Raw genomic sequence first — 26,273 nt, 5'->3', positions numbered from 1 at the left:
TGAACAACAGCAGCAACATGAATATATATGCAGTGTACCATGTCCATGGACCCACCTCTGCAAAGAAGTGGCTTGGGAGTGTCTGTTTTTACATCTTCTTTGGAGTCATGCTTGTTCTTTATAATTTTGCAGCATTCTCTTTTTCTTGTTTGTGGTGGTTCTTTCCATTTATGTTGTCGGTTTTATGTATGTTGTTTTCTATTAGATCACATTAGTCTGTATGTCTCTATTCACGTTCATCATTTCTTAAAGCAAAGTAATACTCATTTCATTCATATTGCTACAATTTGTTTAGCCATTCCCCAATCAGTGACATCTACTTTGTTTCCAATTTGCCAGCCTTATCGTATACTCATTTGCTAAACATACTCCATATTGAAATCAAACTGAGACTACTTTATCACTTGTGCAGGTCTTGTATTTTCCCGTCTGTTTCCCCAGTGTCTTTGTTTTCTATACTTAAAATACCTCCACTCTGCCTCTACCTCACTCCCGTTCTCTGCTACTGAATTCCTAGTCATTATTTAGAGCACAATTCAATATCTGTCTCTTTCGTGAAGTGTCTTGCCTGATCCTCCCTCTGCTGGACCTCACGTAGCACTTTTTAAAAATTACATTTTATGTTTTCTTCCTCTACTCCTTCTACACACACACACACACACACACACACCCCTTGCAACAATTAGTCAAGCAAACAAATTCCCATATTGGCCATGTCCAGAAATGTGACTTATTTTGTGTGTTATTAATCTGTCATCTCTCTGTCAGGAGGTAGCATTTTTCATCATTGATCCTTTGGAACCATGGTTGCTCTTTGTATTGGTCAGAGTTCTTGTCTATGGAAATTTGCTTTGTTGGTGTTACAGTATAAATTGTTCTCCTGGTTCTGCTTATTTCAGTCTGTATCAGTTCTTCATACAAATCTTCCCAAGTTTCTCTAAAACTATCTCTTTTCTTAACTGCATAATACTGTTTTGTTAAATTCACATACCATAATTTGTTCAGCCATTCCCCAAATGAGAGGCACCCCTTATTTCCACGTCTTTGCTACTACAACAAGAGTTGCTATAAATATTTTTTGTACATCAAGGTGGACTTTTACCTTTCTCTTTGATTTCATTGGGGTGTATATAGAACCAGTAATGGTAAAACTGGATCAAAGAGTACGCTCAGTTTAGTAACTCATGGGTTGAGGTCCTAATTGCTTTTTAGAATGGCTTTACCGAAAGTGCACTACCTTTTTTTCCCCACAGCCTCTCCAACATTTGTCATTTTTTTGGGTCAGCTTGGGTCAGATGGGTGTGAGGTTTAATTTTTTTCCTTTAGTTATTAATAAATTGGAGCATTTTTTTTAATGCTGGGAAAATGTATGATCTGTCACTATGTATAGCTTGGATTTCTTCTCTTGAGAAGTACCTATTCAGATTTATTGACCATTTATGAATTATAGGAGTGGATCTTATTCTTATCAATTTGAATCAGTTCCTTGTATAGCTTGGAAATGAGATCTTTATCAGAGAAATGAGCTGCAGAGATTTTTTTCCCCCCAAATCTATTTTTTTCCTAATGTGAATTGTTTTCCTTCTTATCTTCTCTGATTCTCTCAATTCCTTGTTTGGTCATGAACTCTTCCTTTCTTATAGATCTAAAAGATGGGATTTTTTTCCTTATTCTAATTTTTTACAATTTGACCTTTTATGTCTAGGTTATATTTTCTTTTGGAGCCTATCTTGGAGGTGGAGGTCCTAATTGCTTTCCAGAATGGCTTTACCATTTCAGAGCTTTACCAAAACAGTACATTAATGTTCCTTTGGTCCAAAGGATCAAAACTGATTTCTGCCAGCTTGTTGACCAGTTTTCCCAGCATTTGAGTCCTTCTTCCAGTTGCTGGGGTCTTTGGATTTGTTGAACACTAGGCTGTGTTTGCTCCATTGTGTTTTATACCTAATCTGTCTCACTAGTTAACAACTCTTATTTTTTACCCAGTGCCAAATTGTTTTGATGATTACTGATTTATAAAACAGTTTGACATCTGATACTGCTAGGGTCCCTTTCTGCCCAGTTTTTTTTTTCATTATTTCCCTTGGGATTCTTGACCCTTTAGTTCCTTCAGATGAATTTTGTTTTTATGTATTTTTAAAAATTCTACAAAACTGGTCATTTGGTATAGCAGTGAATTATAATATCACCTTAATTAATTTGGGTGATATTGTTGTTTTTAAGATATTGTCTCTTCTGTGCCTACCCACAAGCAGTTCATATTTCTCACATAGCACTATGCTGATACCTCTGTCATTCCCATTTTGTTTTCATATTCTAATTATACATTTGTGTATCATATTTCCATAATGAATTCTTGCTTCAGGAAGGCTAGTGTGACCTCTTAATGCCAAAGCTGTTAACCTCATTTTGATTTTCATTGTCCTTTCCATATTATTTGAACCTGGAGAGAATGGTTCAGACAAAGTTAAAACTCGGATGAAATGGAAAATGCTTATTTAGCAGTCTCACAAACCTATTCATGTTTTTAATGTTTATTTCTGTCTTCCGGAAGGGTATAATAGTTACGGTGTTACTGCTTGCTTAAGACTTTTGTCAAGGCAGGCTCGAGAGTCTCTTAGGTTAAGTATTTCTTTTGAATGGAGGAAATAAAAAGCTGTCCTATACCTGATCTACATTGTATATTAAGTACCTTATTTCTCCCTCCAGTTTGGGGGCGACTCTAGACAAGAGCCAAACAAAATTTTCACTGGTGCTCCAGGGTAAAGGTGTAAAGCAGAATCAGGTGAGAAAAAAGAACCTGATCCCTTTATGAGCCAGGCTCCCCAAGACTGAACCCAGTCCACATTTATGGGTCCAGAGCTGAGAATTAACCCCTTAATGAAGAGGGAGAGGAGCGGGGAAAGGAATCCTACAAGGTGGAATTAAAGAGATAATGCATTCCGGATATGTGTGATTGGGGGGTCTGAGGGGACATGGCTAATGTGAAGGCATAAAAGATCAACAAGCATTTACTAAGTACCTACTATGTGAAAGGCACTTTGCTAAGTAAGCATTTGGAATAAAAAGAAAAGGAAAAACAGTCTCTGATCTTAAGGATATCATTTTCGAATGGGAGAGACAATGTGAAAAGAGCCACATAGGTACATGATTTATGCAGGTAAATGGGAGGTAATCTCAGAAGGTACCAGCAGTAAAAGAGACCAGGAAAGGCTTCTTGCAGAAAGTAGGATTTCAGAACCAGCTCAGCAGACAATTCAGGTTGAGGGTAACCAACAGGTCTCAAACCTTAGATGAGGTAGGAGGTGTCTGCCCCAAGTATGTGAAGACTTCCCCGATGGAATGGGCGGATGAGAACAGTATATTCCAATGGCCATGAAAGTGTCTGAAGCAGGCACTGTGGAGTGCTTAGAGCTTGGGCAGATATTGAAAGTGCCGAGGTCATTCTTTGCATCCCAGTCCATCACCAATATCCTGAGTTCTTTCTTGCCACTGGACTTCCCTGACTGTGGAAGAGAAAGGAGGCTGATGACTTTGTGTAACTCTGACTCACTTAAATCCAGTTCACAAGTGAGTTAAAACATCACCCTCTGATACAAACGACAAGAAGAAAATGGTTGGCCATTGTTTTCCTTTTGTGTAAACTCTTCTAATTTGGATTCCCTGACAGGGTCTTTCCTGATTTTCCTGCTTGTATAACTACTCTCTTATTCTTGAGTGGTATATCCTCTTCTACCTGTCTCCTTAGTGTTGGTAACACAAGGGACTCTGTCCACATCCTGCTCTTTTCTAGCTCTGCTCTCTTCTTTGGTGAACTCCAAAACAACCATGTCTTCAGTGATCTTTATCTGTGCAAATAACTCATAAGTCTTTATTGCTAATAATATATTGCTACTTTAAGCTCCAGTCCCACATCTTATTGTCTACTAGACATAGCTACCTGAACCTCCCACTAGTACCACAGACTTAATATTTCCAGATTGATTCATTATTCTCTTTTTTCTACTTACTCTTCCTTCCCATTGCCTTATTTTTCTTAGTAGCACCATCATCTTTCCAGTCACCCAGGCCATCTTTGACTTTTCTCTCTGTATTCGGTTGTCCCAAGTCCTGATTGTTCTATAATAGTGCTCACATATGTTCCCTGCTTTCTACTAGAACTGCCACCATTCTAATTGAGGGTCCTCATTTTTTCAGTTCATGAATGATTTAAATAAGCACTTGCTATGATCCTTGTTTAAGGCGTTATGCAAAAGACAAATTAATGTCTTCTTCCTCAAGTTCTCTGAGAGCAGGCAGTCTTGATCTCACTCTTTCGTAATAAATGTTTGTGTACATGGCCTATCTGTCCTATAGGGTTACAAATTCCTTGGGGTCAGGGACTTCTGTTTTGGTATTCTCAGAACTTATAGTGCCTTGCATTTAATAGGCACTTAATAAATTCTTGACTCTAATCTTTTTATGTTATACAGGGATCTGAGCATAATACTAGGTATTTAATGAGCATTTGTTGAATTGAATTTTTTTGTGATGAAGGATTGTCAGTAGTATGCGCCTTTCTCTCTCTCTCCTTTTACTTCTAGCAATGCCACTACTATCTCAGGGCTTTTGTATTTCGGGCTACTAGATATTTTGCTAATTCTTTTGTTAATTTTTTTTTTCAGGATTACTACAAGACAGGAATAATCCGTTGTCCTGATGGCATATCTATTCCTGAGCTAAGAGAAGCGTGTGACTATCTTTGTATCTCTTTTGAATATAGTACTATAAAATGTAGAGATCTCAGTAAGTACAATATCTATGGGGAAAAAAAATCTATATAGAAAGTGTGGTGATTGTTTTTAAGGGGAGCTGTAATATATTTGAAGGAAAATTGTTACTTAGCAAATTATTTAAAGATCTTCATCTTTATATACCCTGAGGTCTTCAAGGTCTCTGTGCAGTTTTTGAACTTTTAACTTTTAAAATGTAATATTCTAGGCTATGATGCTATGACCTTCTGGTGATTTTTAAAAGGCCAGTGTTGATATACTCAATCATTGCTAATATCTGCCACGTGACGGTGCTGCTTGAAAGCTAATAGCATATGTATGTCTGACCCTAAGTTCTACCAAAATTCTTCTTTTATATTTATTTCAAGAATTTGTAAATTTGTTGCTGTACGTACACACTTTGTCAGTATAAATTTTAGGATAGTGGCTGGTGACTGGCCTGTGATTTCATTGGTATGAGAGATTGCGAGACAAGGACAATTGGCTCTACCACCACAAATCAGACACTTGTCTGCAGCTTATAGTTATAGAGAGAGGAGTTGAGAGCACCAAGGAGGATCACACAGTCAGCAAGTGTTGTAAGTGGGACTGAAACCTGGGTCTTCCTGGCTTTGAAACTAGCTCTCTGCCCACTGTGCTGCATTTGTTCTCGTCCAGTGGGGCTCTCACCACAGTTGAGTCTTTCAGAATTGCTGGGGCTGAAAATTTCATCACTCTTCATCCAGCCAGATAAATTGGGTGCATATCTTCAGGATTCAACATAATCTGTACTCATTATTTAAGTAACACTGTGCAGTTGTATCTAACAATGCATTGTTTCATTTTAGGGTGGGTATAGTAAGTATAATCAGAAGTGGTAGTTACCCTGGAGGTGGCCCTGCCCCTCTCCCCCCACCCACCTTGTTTTTTTACAGATGAGGAAACTGAAACCCAGAGGTAGAATTTCTTGTTGAGAGCAGGGAAGGGTTACTGTTAGTTATAGCCAGCTGTGATAGGAAAATGAGCAAAATCAGTATAAATCATCAATTTGACAGAAGTACGTAACCGAAAGCCTAGTGTTAATAATCATTAATTCATTTTGAAAAGATTCATAAATGTATCGCTATTTAATAGACAGCTCATCCAAGGTTTATCTCAGTTCTGACTCAAATCTACATTACTGACAATGGTTCTCAGCTTTGGTTTCAATGGTTTCAGAAAAGAGTGTACTTTGAAAGAATCCACTGAACCCAAACCTTGTCCAGAGTTGGTCTTGCATAGTCAGAAGTTATAGGTGGTTGGACCCTGTTGGCCTAGTAGCTTATGTCTGTTAGTTTAAATTAAGTAAAAAAAAAAAAAAAGTTTTTGTTTTTTTGGGGGAAAAAATAACCAAAGTCTGGTTGACCATGCCCTACAGTTGTTAAACAGGCCTTACTGGTCAGTGAGTCAGACTGGATGCTTGAATAGAAAGGAATGCCTAAATACAAAAGAAGTGGCTCTGTGTGTGTGTGTCTACAATGCCCATCAAAAGTTAATATATTTTAAAATGTTGCATCTACAAAGAGTAACTGACTTTCTGACAGCAATTCTGCCTTTGGAAAAGTGGTATAGTTTTTAAACCTTACAAGTGTTCAGCTGAATGTGGTTTAAAATTTATAGCGGAAGGTACACTGAACTGTATGTAGTGTCTAGAGAATTTGAGTTCTATTCCAGAGTCTGTCACTGACCAGCATGATGGTCTTGGACTAGACACTTGACTTTTGGGAGCTTATTTCCTTGTCCTTAAAATGATCAGCCAATAAATGTAAGTACCTACCGTTGCTGGCACAATGTAAATGTTGGGAATGCAAAAAGAAGCAAAAGATAGTCCCCACCCTCAAGGAGCTCAAAGTCTAAAGTGGGAGACAACAAGCAAACAAATATATACAAACATCCTCTATACAAAATAAATAGGAAATAATTAAGAGTCGGAAGGCTCTAGAATTAAGAGGGGTTGGGAAATGCTTCCAGTAGAAGATGAGATTTTAGTTGGGACTTAAAAGGAAGCCGGGGAGGTCACTAGGCAGATTTGAGGAGAGAAAGGATTCCAGGCATGGCAGACAACCAGGGAAAATGCTCAGGACTGAGAGATATGGTAGTGGAATAGCCAGGAGGCTAGCGTCACTGAATTGAAGAGTTATGTGATGGAGAGTAAAGTGTAAGAAGGGTCTAGGTTATGAAGGGTTTTGAATTCGAAGAGAGGATTTTGTATTTGATGGAAGTGACAGGGAGCAACTGGAGAGAGGGTGTGTGTGTGTGTGTGTGTGTGTGTGTGTGTTTGTGTTTTGAGGGGAGTGCATTACATAATCAGTGATTCCCACGAATACTTCTAAAAACTTCAGTCTGGCTATTGTAGAAGACAGGCAGTTGCCTGACATTCATTTCCATTACCCTCTGCCCCTTACTGCTTAGACAAAAATGTTTTGGATTTATCAGCAAAGGTTTTCCTTTTCCAGAAATCTCGTTGTTGTGAACTGTTGTAAAATAAGGAAGTGTAAAAGGGGCAATTTTTAGAAGGCAGGTAGTGAAGGGGAAAGCTAATGAAAGTCTTTCCCTGGGGCCTTTTGTTCCTTGATCTTTCATCTTTAACAGTTAGATTCCCCTATGACAGTAAAGAAGACTCTCAGCTGAATTACACCTTCCATGTAATGTGTATTTCAACCCTCTTTACTAGGAGGGAGAGCTCCGGAAAATGCTCCCAGTCTGCCTAGGCCTTTGTCTGAGAGACTCAGGTCAGAGCATCTCCAGGCCTCCTTTTATTTCATTTTCTTGGAACCCAGAATGTCTGAGCCCTAAGTTTTATAATCTTCTCTGATTTTCTGGTAAAACCCCCATTCTTTACTAGTAATTACAGTTTGTTATGACTATCCTCATGTAGTAGAGCTGTATGCCATCCCCATTGCCACAGAGCAGAGAGTACTGTTTAGCAACCTGTTTATTTTATCTACAACAAGCTTACTCTTCTTACTCTAGACATTGGCAACGACATATTCTCTTGTTTTGTTTGGTTTTTACTTTGTTATTCCCAAAGCTCCCCCCTTCTGCCAGTGTGTTCTGATGCTTGTTCTGGGTATTTCCCAAAGAAGGTGAAAAAGGAGTAAGGGTGATATAAAACCCAAAGTCTGAAACATCTCCTAGTGTCCGTGATTTGAGTTAATGTACATATTGAGAAATGTTTGTTTTTGTTCAAAAACTTCTTTTCCTAGTTAAGTGTGTGTCAGCAGATAATACTTCCACAAAATAGAATTTGGCTAACAGGTGTCAGGAAGATAAGCACTGAACTTGTGATTTCATAAATGTAGAGAACTTCCAGAGGAGAAACTCTCTCAACCAATGCAGTTTGACACCTCTCCAGCTCAGCCTTTAAGTGACTTGTCCAGAGTCATACAGCCGGTCTGTATCAGAGGCGAGGTTTCCACTCCTCCGGTCTGCCTCAATAATAATGTCACCGATAAACATAATCAGAACTGGAGTCATTTATTTATTCAACAATCATTTATTAAGCACAGTATGCTCTGCTAGGTATTTGGCATGATAAGGTGGTTAGATAAAACTGCCTGTTCCCTCATTGATCATGTAGTCTAACGCTGGAAGAAGAGGGGGAGGTTTGGGAATAACAAAGTAAAAGCAAACAAAACAAGAGAATATGTTGTTGCCAGCTTCTGGAGTAAGAACAGTAAGCCTATTATAATCAAAAATAAAGCTGGGGAGCTAAACAGTACTCTGCTCTACAGCAAAGGGGATTACAGACAATTCTACTGCAGTGGGTAGGAGACACCGTCACATACGGTCATCAAAGATACAAACAAAATGCTTGTCAAGATTCAAAAGTTTACTTTATTCAGAAGGAAAGTCTAAATCACAGAGGGATGGGAAGGCGTATTGTAGGGACTGGCTTTTCAAGGATGGATAGAAGTCTTTTTTTATACTTTCTGCTTATATTCATCATGAGTCATCCAAAAATTATGATATTTTTATGGGTTTGATTTCAGGTGCCCTCATGCATGAATTATCAAATGATGGTGCTCGTAGACAATTTGAGTTTTATTTAGAGGAGATGATCCTCCCTCTGATGGTGGCCAGTGCCCAAAGTGGTGAAAGAGAATGTCATATAGTGGTACTCACAGATGATGATGTGGTTGATTGGGATGAAGAATACCCACCACAGATGGGAGAAGAATATTCACAGAGTAAGTATTGGAAGATGTCTTTTGTCTGCTGGACCAGGGCTACTGGTTTATCACCTTACCTTTAGTATATTGGTTTTAATTTCAATTTGATAAAAGACATTTTCATTTTGGAATTTTATTACACATAAATAGCTCTTTTCTTTATTAATGAGTAACTCCTAGAAACACCTTGTAAAGTTAGTAATGGTTTGCTAGAATGCTTTTTGGTCACTGTAGATTATAGATGGCTTTTGACCCAGAAGTCTAACTGAACTGGCCTGTGGAAGTGAGTTTTGGTCTGAAAGAGCTTCATTTTGTTTGGTAACCTATCCATTTGTAGATGATATTGTGACCCACAAATACCTTTAGAAGACCACAGTGTTTTTGCTCTTTATGCCTTCTAAGGAGATATCTGCAGTTTTTTAAAAGCACTAATCATTTAGCTTCTCTCTTTCTAATTGCATTTTTATTCTCTCTCTCCCCCCTACCCCCCACCCCTGTGAGCTTTTGATATTTTGGGTAAATCATGCGTGAGGCATGTATTCATTCTCTTTGGCAAATTTCCTAGAAATGACTGAGGTTTCCTCTCAGATGAGAAGAAAATAGGGTAGAATTCCAATGAAATTTTGATTTTTATAAATGTCTTAGTTTAGTCTTTTTGGAAGAGCCTGTCAGTCACTCAGATTGCCAGCTTTGTAAAGGCCAAGGATTTCCAGGGCCTGGATAAAGAACTTAAACTGGAGAAAGCACAAAGACACTGAAACTCTTGGGGTTGGTGGTGGTGGTGGTGGTGTTGGTGGTGTTTTCTTCTTCTATTTGAGTCCATCGTGACATCATTTGATGGGGAAGATATTTTAGAATTCTTAAAAGTATTCTCTTTGTTTAATGCTACAAATTGCTGTGTTGTTCCTTAAGGAATTGTAGTTGCATGATGTGCTCAGATGAGTGTTGTGTTCTTTCTTGTGAACAGTAATGGTACTAGATAGCTGATATTGCTGTACGTACCCTTGGTACTGGGCTCTCTGCTAACCTGGTTTTTATGATGACTTGGCTGCTTAAGTTGGACAAAATACAGGAAAAATTAATAATTTGTCAAAAAGACTAAAGAGATACAAAAATATTTTTTAGAAACCTGTCATGTAGGAAATAGGTATTGCTTAAAACTTTGGGATGTGTTTTTCCCAACAAAAACTTTGACCTGCAGAGGATGGAAAAAAATTTGAAATTACTTTATCTAATCATTATAAAGCACAGTTTTGTTTTTGTTTTTTCATTTTTACTTCTTTCAAAGAAAATTTTTGAAACTTAAACTTTGAAGCTTAAAGACTGAAAATATTTTTTTCCTTAGTTCAACTAAATATTTTCAATTCCTATTTTGCTTTGAGACAGAAGATATTTTAACAAAAGAGGATTTATTTGTAGGAGATGAAGATAGTTCTGCCAGCCCTTTTCTTCTAATTAGAAAGTATTGCAAAATAATTGTGGTTGTGATGTCATCCATTCTGTGAAGCTCTGAAAAATCTAAAATTTTCAGCATTTTTAAGGACATAGAAATAGATACAAATTAATTCCAGAGAAAGCAAGTATTTATTTTTCTTTTAATTGGATCCTATAAACCAGCATGTTTGGTTTGTGAGCGTGTCTTTCTTTTTTTGCAAAAACCTTTGCAGTTCACCTTTTAAGGGAGATAACTCCACCTGAGAGAGAGAAGGCGAGGAGGCCCCATCTGTCTAATTCTCTGAAGCCCCCAGCACAATTGGAAGACTCATCATGTTGTCAGTGGAGTGTCTGTCCTTGCAAAGACTGTTTGACCTAAACAGACTAACCTGGGCAGAACTTGCTCGAATCTGCCTTTTAACCTCAGTAGTGAGTGGGGTGTCCACCTAAGTGGAGAACAGTTTGGGAGGGGGCTGTACATTCCTTGGGAATTACAATAATAGCTCAATCCATGAAATCCAGGAAGTGTCCTGTCTCTCTCCCCTTGGGGGATGATAATCATCTAAATGGTTCATAACATCTCCTTCACTCCACCTGTTTGACAGAGTTTAGTCTGTGTCTGTGGGCCATTGTCTTTAAAAAAACACACACTCTTTTTGTCAGGTCTCTAAAAATGGTTTTTTAGAATTGAATTATTTTTCCAATGGATTGGGTTTCAGTATTTAGCTGCAGTAACCTGATGGATTATCAAAGCTTCTCTGGTTTCAACCCTGTTAGAGATTTGCTTGTATATTAACTCTACTGAACTTATTGTTCTGTCATGTTGGCTAGTCATCCTTTGGCATCACTGCATCCATTGTGGGGTTTTAGGGTGATCAGGCCCTGCTGATTGTGGAGCAAGATGAATTTAAGGTAAAAAACTTCAGTAGATTAATTTCTGGTACTAATTTCTAAAATTGTTGCTTTTTGTCCCCAGTTATTTATAGCACAAAGTTGTATAGATTTTTCAAATACATCGAAAATAGAGATGTGGCCAAATCTGTTTTGAAGGAACGAGGTCTTAAGAAAATTCGATTGGGTATAGAAGGTAAGACATGTTTGTTTTTCCTCAATGGGTCTTCTCGTCCTAATGCTGCTTTTTTTTTTTTTTCAGGGATAGGGGAATAGTATTTATGCACCTTTCCCCCCCGCTCCTAAATATGTTTAGTTAAAATAGATTGAAAAAAGCAGAAGCCTTTGAGATTATGGATGAAAGCTAAGGAAAAAACCTGACAAGTTACTGTTATTAGAACTGTTTTCTAAATAACGTATAGCTGCCAACCTTACTTATTGTTTTTAAGTCATTTCGGCCGTGTCTAACTCTGTGACCCCATTTAGGGTTTTCTTGGTAAAGATACTAGAGTGGTTTGCCATTTCTTTCTTCAGCTCATTTTATAGATAAGGAAACTGAGGCAAACAGGGTTAAGTGACTTGCCCAGGGTCACACAGCTAGTAAGTGTCTGAGGGCAGATTTGAACTCTGAAAGCTGAGTCTTCCTGATTCCTGATAAGTGCTCTAATGCCCAATTTAATAATTTTTTTAGTTTTAAAAAACACATTCCAAGGGGCAGCTAGGTGGCGCAGTGAGTAGAGCGCAGGCCCTGGAGTCAGGAGGACCTGAGTTCAAATCTGGCCTCAGACGCTTGACACACTTACCAGCTGTGTGTTGTGACCTTGGGCAAGTCATTTAACCCCAATTGCCCTGCCTTCTCCCCTCACTCCCCCCCCCCCCCCAAAAAAAAAAACCCAAACAAACCACATTCCTCCTAACAAACCTTTAAGGAAGTACAAACATTAATCTTATTTTTATAGTTGAGAAAACTGTGAGGTTCAGAGAACCTGTAGTCACACAGCAAGGAAGTATTGGAGTCATGATTTATAGATAAGGCTTCTGATTTCAAATCCAGTGCTCTTTTGATAGTGCCACTGATGAAAGGCTAGCCACCTTAATTTGATAGGAATTCTAGTTGTGCCACTATTTGTTATTATGAATACATTATATTTATATATAAGTATATCTACAAATATATAAAATCTATATATAAACATATAACATTATAAATATGTTGTTATATATTAAAAATATAAATGATATATCATCCCCCTCATTATACTGAGTAGGGGAGGTAAAAACAGTGAAGTGACATAGCAGAACTGGGAGGTTTTTTTAATTAATGCAACATAATTCAATTCACAAACTATTCCCTTTGAGCAGACATGGTAAACAGTGACAAAAATGAAACCCTCCAAACTCTCCTGGAGCATACAGTCTGCTGGGGGAACAACATCAACATGGATAAGTAAATAGAAGGCATAGATGATAGGGACTGAACCTATGGTTACACACATCCTGGGAGCTCCTCTCCCCAGTGCTGCTCAGCCCTTTCCCAGCTGCGCAGAGTCTTAAGATGTTGCCCAGAGCAGGAAAGCGATCTGCCCAGGGGACAGCCAGCATGTACCAGAGGTGGGACTTGAGCATTCTGCCCACTACCATTTTGGTGGGAAAGAACACTGACAGCTGGAAGAAGGAATTGGGAACGGTTTGTGTAGGTGGTGGCTGTAAAGGAGACAGGGGATTCTGCATGGTAGTGAGGAGAAAGTAGAGAATGCCAAACATGGGGAAGGAGGGAGGGAGTGAGTGCTTCTTCAAGGACAGCTGTGCGTGGAGAGGAGCTAGCAGGCCAGCTTGATTGGAATAGATTCCTTGAAGAGACTGTAAGTCAGGGAAGTAGAAGATACGCTGTATAGAGCTTTCAGTACCAGCTTGGAGATAACTGTCCTTTATCCTAGAGGCCATGCAGAGCCATTGGAGAGTTTGGTAGGAAAATGACAGAATTGTGACTTAGGACAATGTCAGTTTGGCAGCTTTGTGGAAGATAGACTGGAAAAAGGAAAGACTAGAAGGGGCAGCTAGGGGGTGCAGTGGATAGAACTCTTGGTCTGGAGTCAGGCTGACACCTACTAAGCTCACATAGCCTTTCTTTGCCTCAGTTTCCTCATCTGTAAAAGGAGGATTGTAATAGCACAGTTCTCCGAAGATTGTTGTGAGGATCAAATGAGATAATTAGGAAATGCTTAGCACAGTGCCTGGGCACATAGTAGGTGCTATATAAATGTTAGCTCTTGTTATTCTTATGACTGTTACTAGATAAGCAGGGAGACAAATCAGCCTGGTAATAATCCATGCTGTGGCCCTGCAGTGGGGTAGAGACCCGCATGAGTGGGCGTGAAAGAACAAGGCCTAACAGTTGGTAGGCTGTTAGGAAGTGAGTGAATCTGATTACTTCATGTGTGTGAACCTTGGTCACTAGAACAGTAATCTCAGGGGGGAAAGGCAAGTTTTTGAAGAGGGGTGGCTTTAAAGGGAAATGTGTGTTTCGTTTTGAACGTGTTCTGTGATATCTAGCAGACAGCTGACAATGTGGGATTAGAATTCGAGACAGAGATTAGAACGGCTCTGGATTTGGGAGTTGTCCCTATAGAGATTAACTGAAACTGTGGGAGCTAATGAGATCATAAAGGAAGGAAATGTAGAGAGGGAAGAGAACAGGGCCCAAGACTGAGCCCTGTGATATGTCCATGCCAAAGGGCCTGAGAAAAAAGATTTAGTGCTAAGATAAAGATTTGGACTCTATGACCAAGATGGATAGAATGAGTTTCCAAAGAGAGGTTGCTGAGCGATGAGGGCAGAAGGTCAATCTAAAAGTGAGAGAGAAGCCAGGAATATGCCTTTCTCATTTTGGCCCCATGCTTGAAGGGGCAGAGGAAGAACTTCCGGTGCTGCACAGGCTGGCTAGGGATACTTGAGGTGGTAAAGAGCTAAATCTTTGTTAACACTGGAAGATGGAAAGACTTAAACAGTGACTAGATTGCTGGACTTGGAATCAGGAAGTTCTTAGTTTAGACCCTTTAACTGTGTGTTGCTAGGCAAGTTTCCTAACCTCTCTCAGCCTTGGTTTCCTCATCTGTAAAATGAGGATGTTAGGAACACTGACCTTACGTGACAGGTAAAGTATTTCACAAACCTTAAAATACTATATAAATGGATCACAGCGAGCTTAACAGTAGAGGATCGTAACATCATAGATTTAGAGCTGGTAGAAGGGTCCTTAGAGCTCATCTGCTGAGAAAGATTAAGTCACTTGCTCATGGTCACACAGATAAAAAATGGCAGTCAGGTTTTCTGACTTCATATCCAGCATTCTTTTCCCTGTACCATGGTGGGAAGACCAAGGATGATAGAAACTTTGGAGAGATTGGGCTGAGAGAGATAAAAATGAGAGTATGGGGAGAGGATTTTGGTTTGGAGGATATTCATTTTGAATCATGAGATCTTGAAAATAGGAGATGAGAATTTATAACATTGGGAGTAACCAATTGAAGGGGGTCTTCACTCTGTAGGATGCTGGAATGACCGTGCGTATGTTTCCATGCTTTTGTTACTTCTTGTTTCCATTATCTTAGAGTTCTGAGATATAGCCAGTATACTTATGTGAGGAGTCAAAGTAGTGGCTTCATTGACTCTGTGACTGACTGTAGGAAGGATCTGGAACCCAGAGGAAATGAGCCTGGGGTGACCGGGTTGTTCCTGCTACTGGAAAGTTAGTTCTTGCCTTTCTAGTTCTAAGAAACCTAGGCAGCATTGCTGCATTGAGAAAATGGCATTTTGGGTGTTTCTTTCTTCCTTTTAAATAAGTGAGAAATTCTGGCTAGTTTACTTTCCACTCTAATTACTACAAAATAGGCCAGTTTTAATTTTTTTAAAAATCACTCATACCTGATGTAACTCTATACAGTTTACTAGGTTCATGGCATTAGAGCTGGATGCAGCCATCCAGTCCAGCACTCTTATTTTACGGTTGAGGAAACTGAGGCCCAGAGGTGAAGCGACTTGCCCAGGGTCACATAGGTTTTTAAGTGTCAATGTGAAGGTCAAGATGGACCTAATGGAGAGTTTATAGGGCTGAGAGGGTTTGCCGCGCCATCTAGTGGACAGATATTTTCCCAGGAAAATTTTCTAGCAATTTAAACAAAAAAAGCAAAACAATTCACATGGTTTTCTTGACTTATGTGTATGTGGATGTTTCTGTTTAGAACAATCCCAGTTTTATGTGTGAGGTACACTTTTGGATGGTTTGAGTGATAGCCTGGAGCAGGTGAACTTTGAGTGGTGTGCCCTTTAAACAGTTTTTCAAAGACCTTGTTGGTAGCTTGAGTCTGGCAAAAAGGGAACTTTTTATTTGTCAACCTTCCTATATGACTCGTGTACCCATTTTATTTTGCCACATAGTAACCCCTATTAAGAACGAGTCTTTCGTTGTCCTGAACATAATCATTTGTTATGGTTAAACTGTGCCTGTCTCTCTACCCTCTTCCTCCGCCCCGCCCAGTTTTCCCTCAGCATGATACTTGCATTCCCCAATTCATGCTCTCTAGGAAAGCATCTTAGTATGGTGGGAAGAGGCCTGAACCTGGCATCAGGGCGTTTATACCCTGCTTTTGACACTGTACATGACCCTAGGGCCTATTTTTCCTCCTTTGTAATAAGGTGGGGCTAGATGTTCTTTTCTTGTTCTGGAGCTCTGATCCTATGGACTTCATGTTCTTTGCCTAATACACTCTTTCTACCTTTCTGAATCCTTACCTGTCTCTCAAAGCTTTCTTACTATTACATCTTCCATACCTCTCCCTGGGCGTTATCTTTATTCTCCTGATCTATCCCACTTCTTTGGCATGTGTCACAAACAGCCCTAGGACACCTCCTGCCTTGGTTTGTTTACTGCAGGTGCTCAGTAAATACTGGTTGAATAAATAGGCTAGTGAGCCTAGGGACCAGGGAGAAGCTGTTACATTAAAAAGTCAGCAAGGAAAGTAGGATTTAGATTCAGGAGGTAGCCATCTGTTTTTGAAACTATGTTTTAGGGTAGGTGGAATTGCATTCTCTTGAATTTTTTTTTCAAGGAGAAGGATTTGAAAGCTGCCCCCTTTAACTGGTAAAATGTGAACTTCCATATTTTTTTCTTTCTGCCTATTAGTAAAACCCTAGAGAAAGTATACACTTAACTAGTTTGCAAAAAGAAATGCTTCCTATTTTCTGTTAATGACAACTATTGTAATAGATTTTTAAGGTTTGCAAGATATTACCTCACTACACTAGCTATTATTACAAGTATTATGGTTATTAAACTGAGGCTTATAGGCTACCGTCTTTCCCTTAATCACAGTTAAAGTAAGGATGTGAGGTCATATATGAATCTTTTGTCTCCTAACTCCATGTCTAACCTTCCTTTGTCATGCATCTGCAGTTGTGATTATTAAAAGTATGGATCATACAGTGTGAGAGCAAGTAAAGATTTTAGAAATCTTCTAGTCTAATTCACAGATAGTATAGATGAAGAAAATGGGGATTCAAAGAAGTTATGTATTTCATCAATTTGTGCAAAATCTTTCCTTTAGGGTATCCCACTTACAAAGAGAAAGTCAAGAAAAGGCCCGGTGGGCGCCCAGAAGTAATCTACAACTATGTCCAAAGACCATTTATTCGCATGTCCTGGGAGAAGGAGGAAGGAAAAAGTCGGCATGTGGACTTCCAGTGTGTGAAGAGTAAGTCTATCACAAACCTGGCAGCAGCCGCCGCAGACATTCCCCAGGACCAGCTGGTGGTCATGCATCCGACACCTCAAGTTGACGAGCTGGATATTCTGCCTATCCCTCCTCCTCCTGGCAGCAATGAGATGGATCCTGAGGGACAGAGTCCAATGCTGTGATGGAGGCAGCCCATCTAACAAATGCTAGCATGTTCCTCTCACCAGTGATGCTGCCCTCATTCTTCGGCACTGCAATGCCACTGTTCTTCATTGTGAAATGCACACACCAGTGTTTAGGAGATTGCAGTGTGGACTTTTTTTTTTTAAAAGACCAAAGGTATCAATTTGACATCCTGAGGTTCCACTTCTATAAATGTATTTGTTTACCAGTAGGTTTGTGAAATTGGTTCTTTGTATGCTGGACAGTTCTCTCACATTTAGAAGTGGTGGGATTGGCAGTAGGGGGTACTCGTGTACCTTCACCATAGATGTTGGCCAGAGCCCGGACAAAATGCAGTAACACAGTTTTGATAGTAGCACTTTATAAATGGTGGTTCCATGGGATTCTTAAAGCCATTTTTTATAGTTGTGATGCACAATACAAATTTACAAGTGCTTCTATCAAAGCCTCTTTAGCAAAGGATGGAAATGCAGTTGGTATCTGTCATTAGGTTTGCCTGCTCACTGTTCGAGTGAGCACAAAGTAAGTATTTACCGTTGGGCTCATTGAGTGATTAGGGTGATATTCAAGTAGCTGTTTAGTCTGTTTCCCAGTGCAGTTTTTCACTCATCTTGTGTGAGTCACATGCAGGGATGTGAACAGCAGAGGTGATTAATCATCCAGGCTGCCTTACCCTTAATCTGTTCACAGATATTTATTTACTGACAAGGTGTTTTCATAAATGTCATGGGATAGGAATGAAGTGTTCACTTCTCGTTTACTAAATGATTGTAAACTTGAGTTTTTCATTGAAATAAACTTACATTGTTTTCATGTTTCTGACTTAGATCGTTAATTCTTAGAATCAGCAGATTGTTTGCTTCATCATTCCTCTTTGGATGGTATAAAGGCAGACCCTTAAAAATAACCATCACAGCTGTCTTGTTTCATGGCACTGCCTTCAACTAGCAAATGGTTATATATACCATATACCATGCCTCCTGATCCCCAAGGATCTTGAAAGTTTAGGTGCTTTAGAGTTACCATTTCCAATCCTTCTGGCATTACCTAAGGGTGCTAGTGGAAAGAATAATGATTGTTGTCTATAATTAGTTGTCATAAACCAAAATAATGCTAAGAATCAAATTCTGAACTTAAATTTCAAGGATAGATGCTAAAATGTCTGTGACACATCATTTTTGATTTCAGAATTAATGTCCCTTCGAACATTCTAGTTGCATTTTAGTGAAGACATAACCTGTAAATACCCAAGCCAAAGGGAAAGCACACACTAAGTAGTTTACCATGCAAGTAAAGAGGGAATGGGGAGAGCATGATAATCATCATCCTTGAATACATGATAATTAAAGGTAGTGACAGAAATGGTCTTTTCAAATTACTTGTTTAAAAAAGTAAATAGTATTTTATAGAACAAAGGAAACATTTATTTTAAAAATATTTAACTGTCTAATACATTACACTTTAACCCATATTTATAGTAAAGGATTCTTACAAGAAAGAATAAACAGCTTTATGATACAATTAGTATAAGAAATGTCCACATGGGGGACCTCTTTGTAGTGTAAAAACACCATACATCTGAAATGACTGCATATAAAAGCTACCAATGATGCTTCTGTGCACAATGATTTAAAAATTCAACACGAACAGAATCCAAAATATACAATTAATGCAAGCTATTCACAGCTAGCTCAATAATCAATGATGCAGAAACACTGTAGCGGTTTTTAGTTCCACTTTGTCTTAAGTTACACATAGTAGGATTGACTTGTATCAATGGCTTTGAGATGGCTTTTATGAAGTTTGAACATAAAAGCTATTATCTCTTTATCCAAGAAGCTTCACAGACGGTCAAACTCCACCAATAATGCACTTTGATACTGCAGATGTTGCTGAAGCAACTATACAGTAATGTTTAAAGTGGCCAAGGTAAGTCACTGAAGTCCACAGGGCCACCAAGACCAGCATCGGCTTCCAAGAGGCTCATGATGACTGCCATGGCTGCTTCATCATTACTGGGGCTGCTGGAACCTTGGTCATTATCAATCATGTCTATACCAACATGGGGGTTCTCACCTGAATAGAAAACAAACTTATTAGTGGTCAAAATTACTTGCAGTGGTTTTAATTTTATTTTATATAATTCCTACACCAAACTTTTGGTATACTGAATTCAGTGTTTTAAGCAAATTTTACTACTTATTGCAGAAGTGGGGACCTTTTTTTTCTATTAAGATTTTAGGAGAAAGATAAAATTAAAATCACCAAATTTTTAGATTTAAGAACACAGCTAAATTCTGTAGGTATCAGAAACATTTAAAATATAATTCAGTTCCATATTAATCCAGGAAAAAGGGGAAGGGGCTGTTACAGAGAAGAAGGAAAAAAGGGAGATCAGACACTGAGGTAAATAGGCAGATGAGGGGGAAAAGAAGCTCTATAGGTTCTTTTTGAAATAGAAGTTAAGACTATTGTTTATAATACTTCAGCTATTATTTTTGTCACCCAAACTTTAAATTTGTTTTCTCAAAGGCCTAGCCCAAGGATTGCAAGCTAGTTTGTACTAGCCTAACTTAAGGCTAAAATTTGGGGTGGTGGGATCTGGGATGGAGGAACGGGGACACATCTTCAGGAAGACAGCTGATTTGTGTAAAAACTCTTTAATATCATCAAAAAATATCATCAAAACTGTTACTGTATTTGCCAGGTTTATTGAAAAGATTTATAGCAGTGCTACTTACCAAGAATAGAGGAACTGTCAGAATATGGATAGCCAGGGTTATCTTGAATTTGCCCTGGTAGGAGGCCAGCAGAAGGAATGTCTGGAGTTCCTCCATTTAAAATCTGTCAAACAGGGAAAAGCATAGGATTTTTCATTATTTTAACTCAAATCTTATACAAGCAGAATGATCACTAAGCAAAAAAAAAAACAAAAAAAATACCAGAGGCTCCCTGAAATAGCCTCAATTTGGAAGATTCCTTGTGCTAAGTTTTAAATGTTACAAAAAAAAGGTGGTGGGGAAAACCTTCACTCCTAAAATTGTTCTCCGTTCACTGGGTTCAGGACCATCAGCCCATGGTGAAGAACTCTCCCCTGGAGTACTAACAGGGCCTTAGAACATACGGCTTGATGCCCAGTCTTGACTGCTAAATGTCAACAGGCCCACCCTGGTGGCCCTTACATGTGGGTAAAGCACTTCTAGGTTGATTACCAACTTTGTCTTTCAGAGCGATAGGGAAGAATGATACAGCTACTCAAACACCTCCACACGAGGGAAACAGGTAAATATATGGAACTTACAGGATGCTCTTACTTTTGCCTTTGGACCTAGAATCATCAAATGAAACCACCTCTACAAAGAGCCTCTTACACACTGGGACCTGCGCACAATGGTGAGGCTCCCTCTTCTGCCAGGGGGTGGACATTATAAAAGCTCTCCACAACTAGGACATGGCGAGAAGCTAGAGAAATACACCATGCCTGAGCGGGGATGGCCCTGCAGGCTTTGTCTATGGCTTTGCACCTTTACAGTGCCCCTATTTTCAAACTAATTTAAGACTGCTGAACTGCCAGCTCTGCAGCTTTTCCCAAGTACGTAACTGGCAAAATTATCATCAACGATAAAGATTCAAATTCCAATCCCAGCAACCATGAAGGCTTTTTGTTCCCCCCCACTTTTGCCTCTATACCTTTGCTGAATCATTCCCTGTGCCTAGAACGGACCACTTCATCTCCTCTTCCAATAAGAAGTGATTGCCTTCATCTCTGCTGCTTCCATAACACTGTACTAACCTTGAACCCTTAGCAATCTGCTCTGATTATTGGGTCCCTGTTTTCTCTTCTTACACAGACATACTCTAAGAGAACAAGACTGTATCTTCTTACTGTTGTTCCCGCAGAGCCTTACACAGACACTTCCTTCAGTGGATCTAAGCTTGTCACCGTGGGTATTCCCTCCAGTGAACCAATTAAAATCTACGCATGTCTTCTCATTGTCTGTAGTCCATGTCTGTCTCCACCAAAGTTGGATACTAAATAAGTACCCTCCGTCAAATTGAGTTCTTTGTATCTCACTTGGTGTCCTAGCAGCTGACGACCGTTCAAGAAATGAGCTGGAAAGTCCTCTTGTATTATTTGTTGTGCTAGGCACTTAATAAGATACTAGACTGAAGTTTGCCTTTAAAGAACCTAATCAAACTCTCCCAACTCTGGGAGGCTGTTTGTAAAGTACAGTACTCAAAAGACCGCTAATGAATAAGTGAGCTGAATGGCAGATGCAGAGGGGGAGGAGATGAGGTTAGGGCTGTTTTAGGGCTCATCAGGAAGATGGCATAGTAACTTCCTTTCTTGGAAATTGACTGGACATCGAGATTATCTATTCCCCAAACCCTAGTCTTCCTTCTGACTTTACAGACATCAAGATGATCTGACACCCCAATCCCCTTTGTCTCCTGTACGTGAAATGGTGGGTTTATCTTTGACTCTTCCTCCCAGACCTCCCAACACCATCCAGGGAGATATAATGGATGTAAAGTGCTTTGCGAATCTTAAAATGTTATGTCTCAGCTTTCCTCTTTATTCCTGCTACTGCCAGTGATGAGTAGCTAACTCAACTCATACCATCTATTTTACAGACTGCAGTGGGTTCCTAACATCTTCTTGCCTCAACTCTCTCCCACTTCCAATCTGCCTGTCATGCCTCCCATCTGCTCAGAAATATTTAGGGGCTCCCTTAATGCCTAGTGAGTCAAGATCAAACTCCTCTGCTTGGCACAGTAGTTGGCAGTGCCTTACCTTTTATCCAGCCATGTCTCATTATTTTTCATGTATTTTACTTGCTCCCAAACAGGAACCACACAGTAGACATTTAATTAATGTATATTTGTTATGGTTGTAAGTGGATCCTGATACATAGCTGGCTAGTAGCTTCCTTTCTGAACCAACCGTGAATGTGGTAACGACACAAAACAGGTGACAGAAAACAGTTTTGGGGCAACTAATAACAAAGCAGAGATCTCTTGTATCTAAGATGAGATGGATGGATACTACCATTTCTGGTGATTCATATGTGCACAAATGAGGCTTTCTGGATTTCTGTGTGGCAACATTGCGAAAGACTACCAAGACTCGTATGAAAAGCTGAAGGCCATGTGGAGTACTGATGGTATTTTTCTCAATGATGCTCACTGAAGGAGGGCTTTAAAAGAGAAAAAATAATTGAGGAAGGGAGGTTGAGAAAATGAAGTATGAGATGAGAATTTGGATTTCTAAACCATGGGTTAAAGTATAGGGCAGACTCCTGAACATACATAGGAATGCATTTATATTGCATCTTGCGTATCTATTTAAAAGGGCTTCAAAATGAAAAAGAGGCTGAAAACTGCCAAGCCAGATACCATAAGTATAATGGTGCTAGAACAGCACTTGGGGCACAGTTTCACAGGAGGCAAACTTCAAGAAAGAAGCCAGCAGTAAAACCCTGGCTTCTAATTAGGATAAGCAAGATGAACACCAAGAGGAAAATGAGACCTCCTAGCTATCACAGCCTGAGGAGAGGGGCACTGCTAGCTAGGTAACAGGTGAGAAAGTGGGCAGAAAACGGGAGAATGTGTGTTTGAGCGTGAAGAAGCAGCACCGTAAATGATACACGAGAGAATGAAAGCATGGTGGAGAAGAATTGGGTGAAGAGCAGTGGAGGGACAAACACAAGTGATTTTATCTTTGTGTTTGACAAGCCACCTGCACAGAAAGAAGACACGGATGAAGAGTGTGGAGAAAGATCAGAAACTTGATAAAAAGGCATGATACTCCCAGAACACTCTCTTTGCCAAAAACAGAACTATTAATAACTTCCTGACTTACCTTAATAATGTCACCTTTGAAAGAAAGAATTGGTTACTGGAAGTGATGGGAGGGAGCCTTAGGAAAGCAACCACTCCATTTAAAAGTTTGTGATAGAAAAGCCATATATATTGCAATTATGCACCCAGTAGTTTAAAATGGCAAAGAGGATGGATAGGTAGGATCCTATGGAATAAAATTCTATGAAGAAATTCAGCCCAGGAGGAATAAAAAAACCTCTTAAGAATGAAATTCTAAACACATGAAGAGAAACAATAATAATGAGGAAAAGTGAGATTTGTCTGAAGAGATTGCTGTGGATAGAAAGTATTCACTAACCAGTTTACATTTTTAGAAGCTACATAGAGAAGATGGAAGCAAGGTCTTCCTGATATTAACGGGATGAATACCCAAAGTGGCTGGAATTAGAATCTGGAATGTGCCAAGGCTTGTAGGACCACCCAGAAGGTGGAATTTTGTTTGGCTTTATAAAGCTATACGGGGAGAAAGAGGAGGATCAAAGAAGAGATCTCACTGAAGGAAAGAAGGCAGATCTACACATACCATGCTTATTTGGGCTAAAAATAGGGTAATGGAGAGTTGATAGCCACAGTAAGGAAATGTGAATTCAAGTTACCTGGTCAAAGTGAACTACATCCTTGGATACTGCTCTGTTCAGACAACATATGAAGGATTACATTCAGTTCTGGGTTTAAGAAAGCCACTGACACTTGGAAAATGTCCAGAGGAAGGTGACCAGAATGATCATAGAATGAAAGACCTTGAGTCTATGCCATAGGAGAATACGGTGAAGGAACTGGGTCTATTTTATGTGGAGTAGAGAAGATGGCGGGGGGGGGTGAGGGGGGGAAGGGATGGAGGTAGAAATGATAATCTGTCTTCAAGTAGTGGAGTGGCTATCAAGTTGGAAGGTTAGACTTGTCCTGCTTGGCCCTGGCATGCAGAGTTGGAAATAACAGGTCTAAGTTACTAAGAGGCAAGTTTAGAGTTACCTTTAGAAAATCCTTCTTAACAATTAAAGATATTCAAAAGTCAAACAGATGGCCCTGGGAGATAGTAAGGTCTCCCTTGCTGGGAATCAAAAGGCAGAGGGCAGATGACCTAACTTGTCAAGTGTGGTCGAATAGGGATTCTTTTCCAGATGTTCAGCAAACTTTTGACGGCCTCTGAAGTTCCTCCCAACCCACATTTTGGGATTCCATGACATGGTCCTGTAACACTCCTGTTCTGCTTAGTCTGTGGTCTATATTACTCACTGCACACTCTACCTGTTTCCTACAACTGGGTGCTGGGTATGTAGATTCATTGGGATAAGAGAGGTTCTTTTGGTGACTTGGGGTCTGGTAGGTTGGTGACAAGAGCGAACAGCCCATATGTCAGGAAAAATGAATCATGTGGCTTGTGCTGTGGGTGGCCAACTCCCACATACACTCTGGAAGTGCTATTTTTAATCTTGGGCTGTTTTTGAACCCTTTTCTTGGACAAATATGCAAATCGATGAATGGATCAGAAAACAATTTACAAAGCAGGGGAACAGCCCTGCAGGTGGAGCAGGAAGAGGCCTCTCCAAGAACTCTCGGAGAAGGCTGATCATTGTGTTGCAGTCTTCAGCTTGGCTTCTAAGCCCCGCTGGAGACAATAAGGAACTGGGTCTGTTTAACCTGGAGTAGGTAAGACTTAGGGCTGGAGAGGCGGGGGTAGGCATAGGACTGGTAGCTGTCTTCAAGTAGTTAAATGGTTAGTAATCTCATTTCCCTACAAAGTACAGCAATATGAATTTGACCCTTCCAAACCCAGGAAGAACAAAGATTCCAAATAGGCCATTAGGAATATATAGCCCTCCAGGTATGGATATGCATATACCATTGTGAATGTGCAAGCATGATTATATATCTGGTCACATGCAACAATTTACAAAAGCAAACATGTGCATATGTATGGATGTCTGTTTATGTGAATATACAGGAGCATACAGACATATAAAGTCTTACAATGCTAATTAAAGAATCAAAATAATTCTAGTTCTTCCCCTTGAGAAAGCTTTTCTTGCATTGTTCAGTGACCTCAGTTCCATCCTAATGATCCCCTTCTTTGAGACCTCAGGTTTAGGGAGGTGGGCGCCACAGTGGGCAGCAGAATTCAGAAGTCTTACCTTCTTGCCTCCTGGGGAAGATGCATCGGGGGGAGGTGTGCTTGTGATGTTCAATGGGCTGGAACCACAGCTAGAGGGTGATGACCCCCTTATCCTGTCAGAGAAAGGGAAGGCATAAGTAAGAAGTCATAGAGTTGGGAAGGAAGAAGGGACTCCAGCTCTGCTGGAGAATACTTTCGTCTGTGGTCAGGCATTTCACAAACATCTTGAGTTCAGTATTTGGAGTTTAAACCCTGTGACGATTACAAAAGCACCCATACACGCACAGATGGTCAGCTGGTTTCATTCTATTGTTGTCCATTAGGCTGGAGAAACCTTTTAAGTTATCACTTTCCCAGCCTCACTCCCAAATCTCCTTAACCAGAACCAAAGCTGTAAGTCCATGAATTTAATCATTATGCTTGCAGTCTGGAATAAAGCTTTTAAGATTTTAAGATTCAGACTTGACACCCTCCTCCTATTAAGAAGGGCCAGGGTGGGGCTGGGTATGCTTCCACGAACACTACTCAGTTGCAAAGATCTGTCCTCAGAGTTCACAGTGATTCCGATCCGGACCCCTTGGTGGTCTGTCCTTTTTGCCACATCATAATTTAACTGAGATGCAGGTATTTAACTATGCTTCCTCTATGAAAACATAGCCTTGGCTAGATGACTAGTACTGTAGGACTGCCAGTAAACTTAGCTCCCTTTTGAAGTCAGCACTCCCCTAGCTGCCTGTACAGTTTCTTGAGGGAACCCTGCTAAAACCTCATACTGGATTCTTCTCAGCCCAGACTCTGCCCTCTGTGGTCTTTGTGTTTGCTGCAGGCCAGGTTAATGTCTTGCTTTTCAGTGCCCTATAGTTGGGCTTCCTACATTTAGACACCAACATCCATCACAACAAGAAAACTGAAGCTTCCTTTACTATGGAAGCAGAGATTAACTTAACTCCTTTCTCATGAGGCTGGTCCATTAAGTTTTAAATTTAGGAATCCCTTGATCCCAAGTCATTTCATAAAGAATCTTCTATTGTACCTGTCCTAATTCCCTTCATGGCAGCCCCTAATATTCTGAACT

At 39.8% G+C, this 26,273-nt stretch overlaps 2 protein-coding genes across 6 annotated transcripts in view; one reads left to right on the top strand and one right to left on the bottom strand.

The window, feature by feature from the left end:
* Positions 1–18,017, top strand: part of BTBD10 (BTB domain containing 10) — a 91,504-nt gene extending 73,487 nt beyond the window's left edge. For all 3 annotated transcript variants that reach the window (XM_036764580.1, XM_036764581.1, XM_036764578.1), the window contains 4 exons: positions 4,665–4,785; positions 8,783–8,980; positions 11,373–11,483; positions 16,891–18,017. In XM_036764580.1, coding sequence (XP_036620475.1) covers positions 4,665–4,785; positions 8,783–8,980; positions 11,373–11,483; positions 16,891–17,201 — 741 coding nt within the window. In that variant the 3' untranslated portion in view covers positions 17,202–18,017. The remainder of the gene's footprint in view (positions 1–4,664; positions 4,786–8,782; positions 8,981–11,372; positions 11,484–16,890) is intronic.
* A 586-nt stretch (positions 18,018–18,603) lies between these two features.
* The window catches only part of ARNTL (aryl hydrocarbon receptor nuclear translocator like), a 91,737-nt gene continuing 84,067 nt past the window's right edge, over positions 18,604–26,273 (bottom strand). For all 3 annotated transcript variants that reach the window (XM_036763047.1, XM_036763049.1, XM_036763048.1), the window contains 3 exons: positions 25,218–25,311; positions 19,944–20,046; positions 18,604–19,278 (listed from right to left, as the gene is read on the bottom strand). In XM_036763047.1, the coding sequence (XP_036618942.1) occupies positions 19,118–19,278; positions 19,944–20,046; positions 25,218–25,311 (358 nt within the window). In that variant the 3' untranslated portion in view covers positions 18,604–19,117. The remainder of the gene's footprint in view (positions 19,279–19,943; positions 20,047–25,217; positions 25,312–26,273) is intronic.

Source organism: Trichosurus vulpecula, chromosome 6 (genome assembly GCF_011100635.1).
Source record: "Trichosurus vulpecula isolate mTriVul1 chromosome 6, mTriVul1.pri, whole genome shotgun sequence".
Classification (NCBI taxonomy): domain Eukaryota; kingdom Metazoa; phylum Chordata; class Mammalia; order Diprotodontia; family Phalangeridae; genus Trichosurus; species Trichosurus vulpecula.
This window is presented reverse-complemented; position numbering and strand designations above follow the sequence as displayed.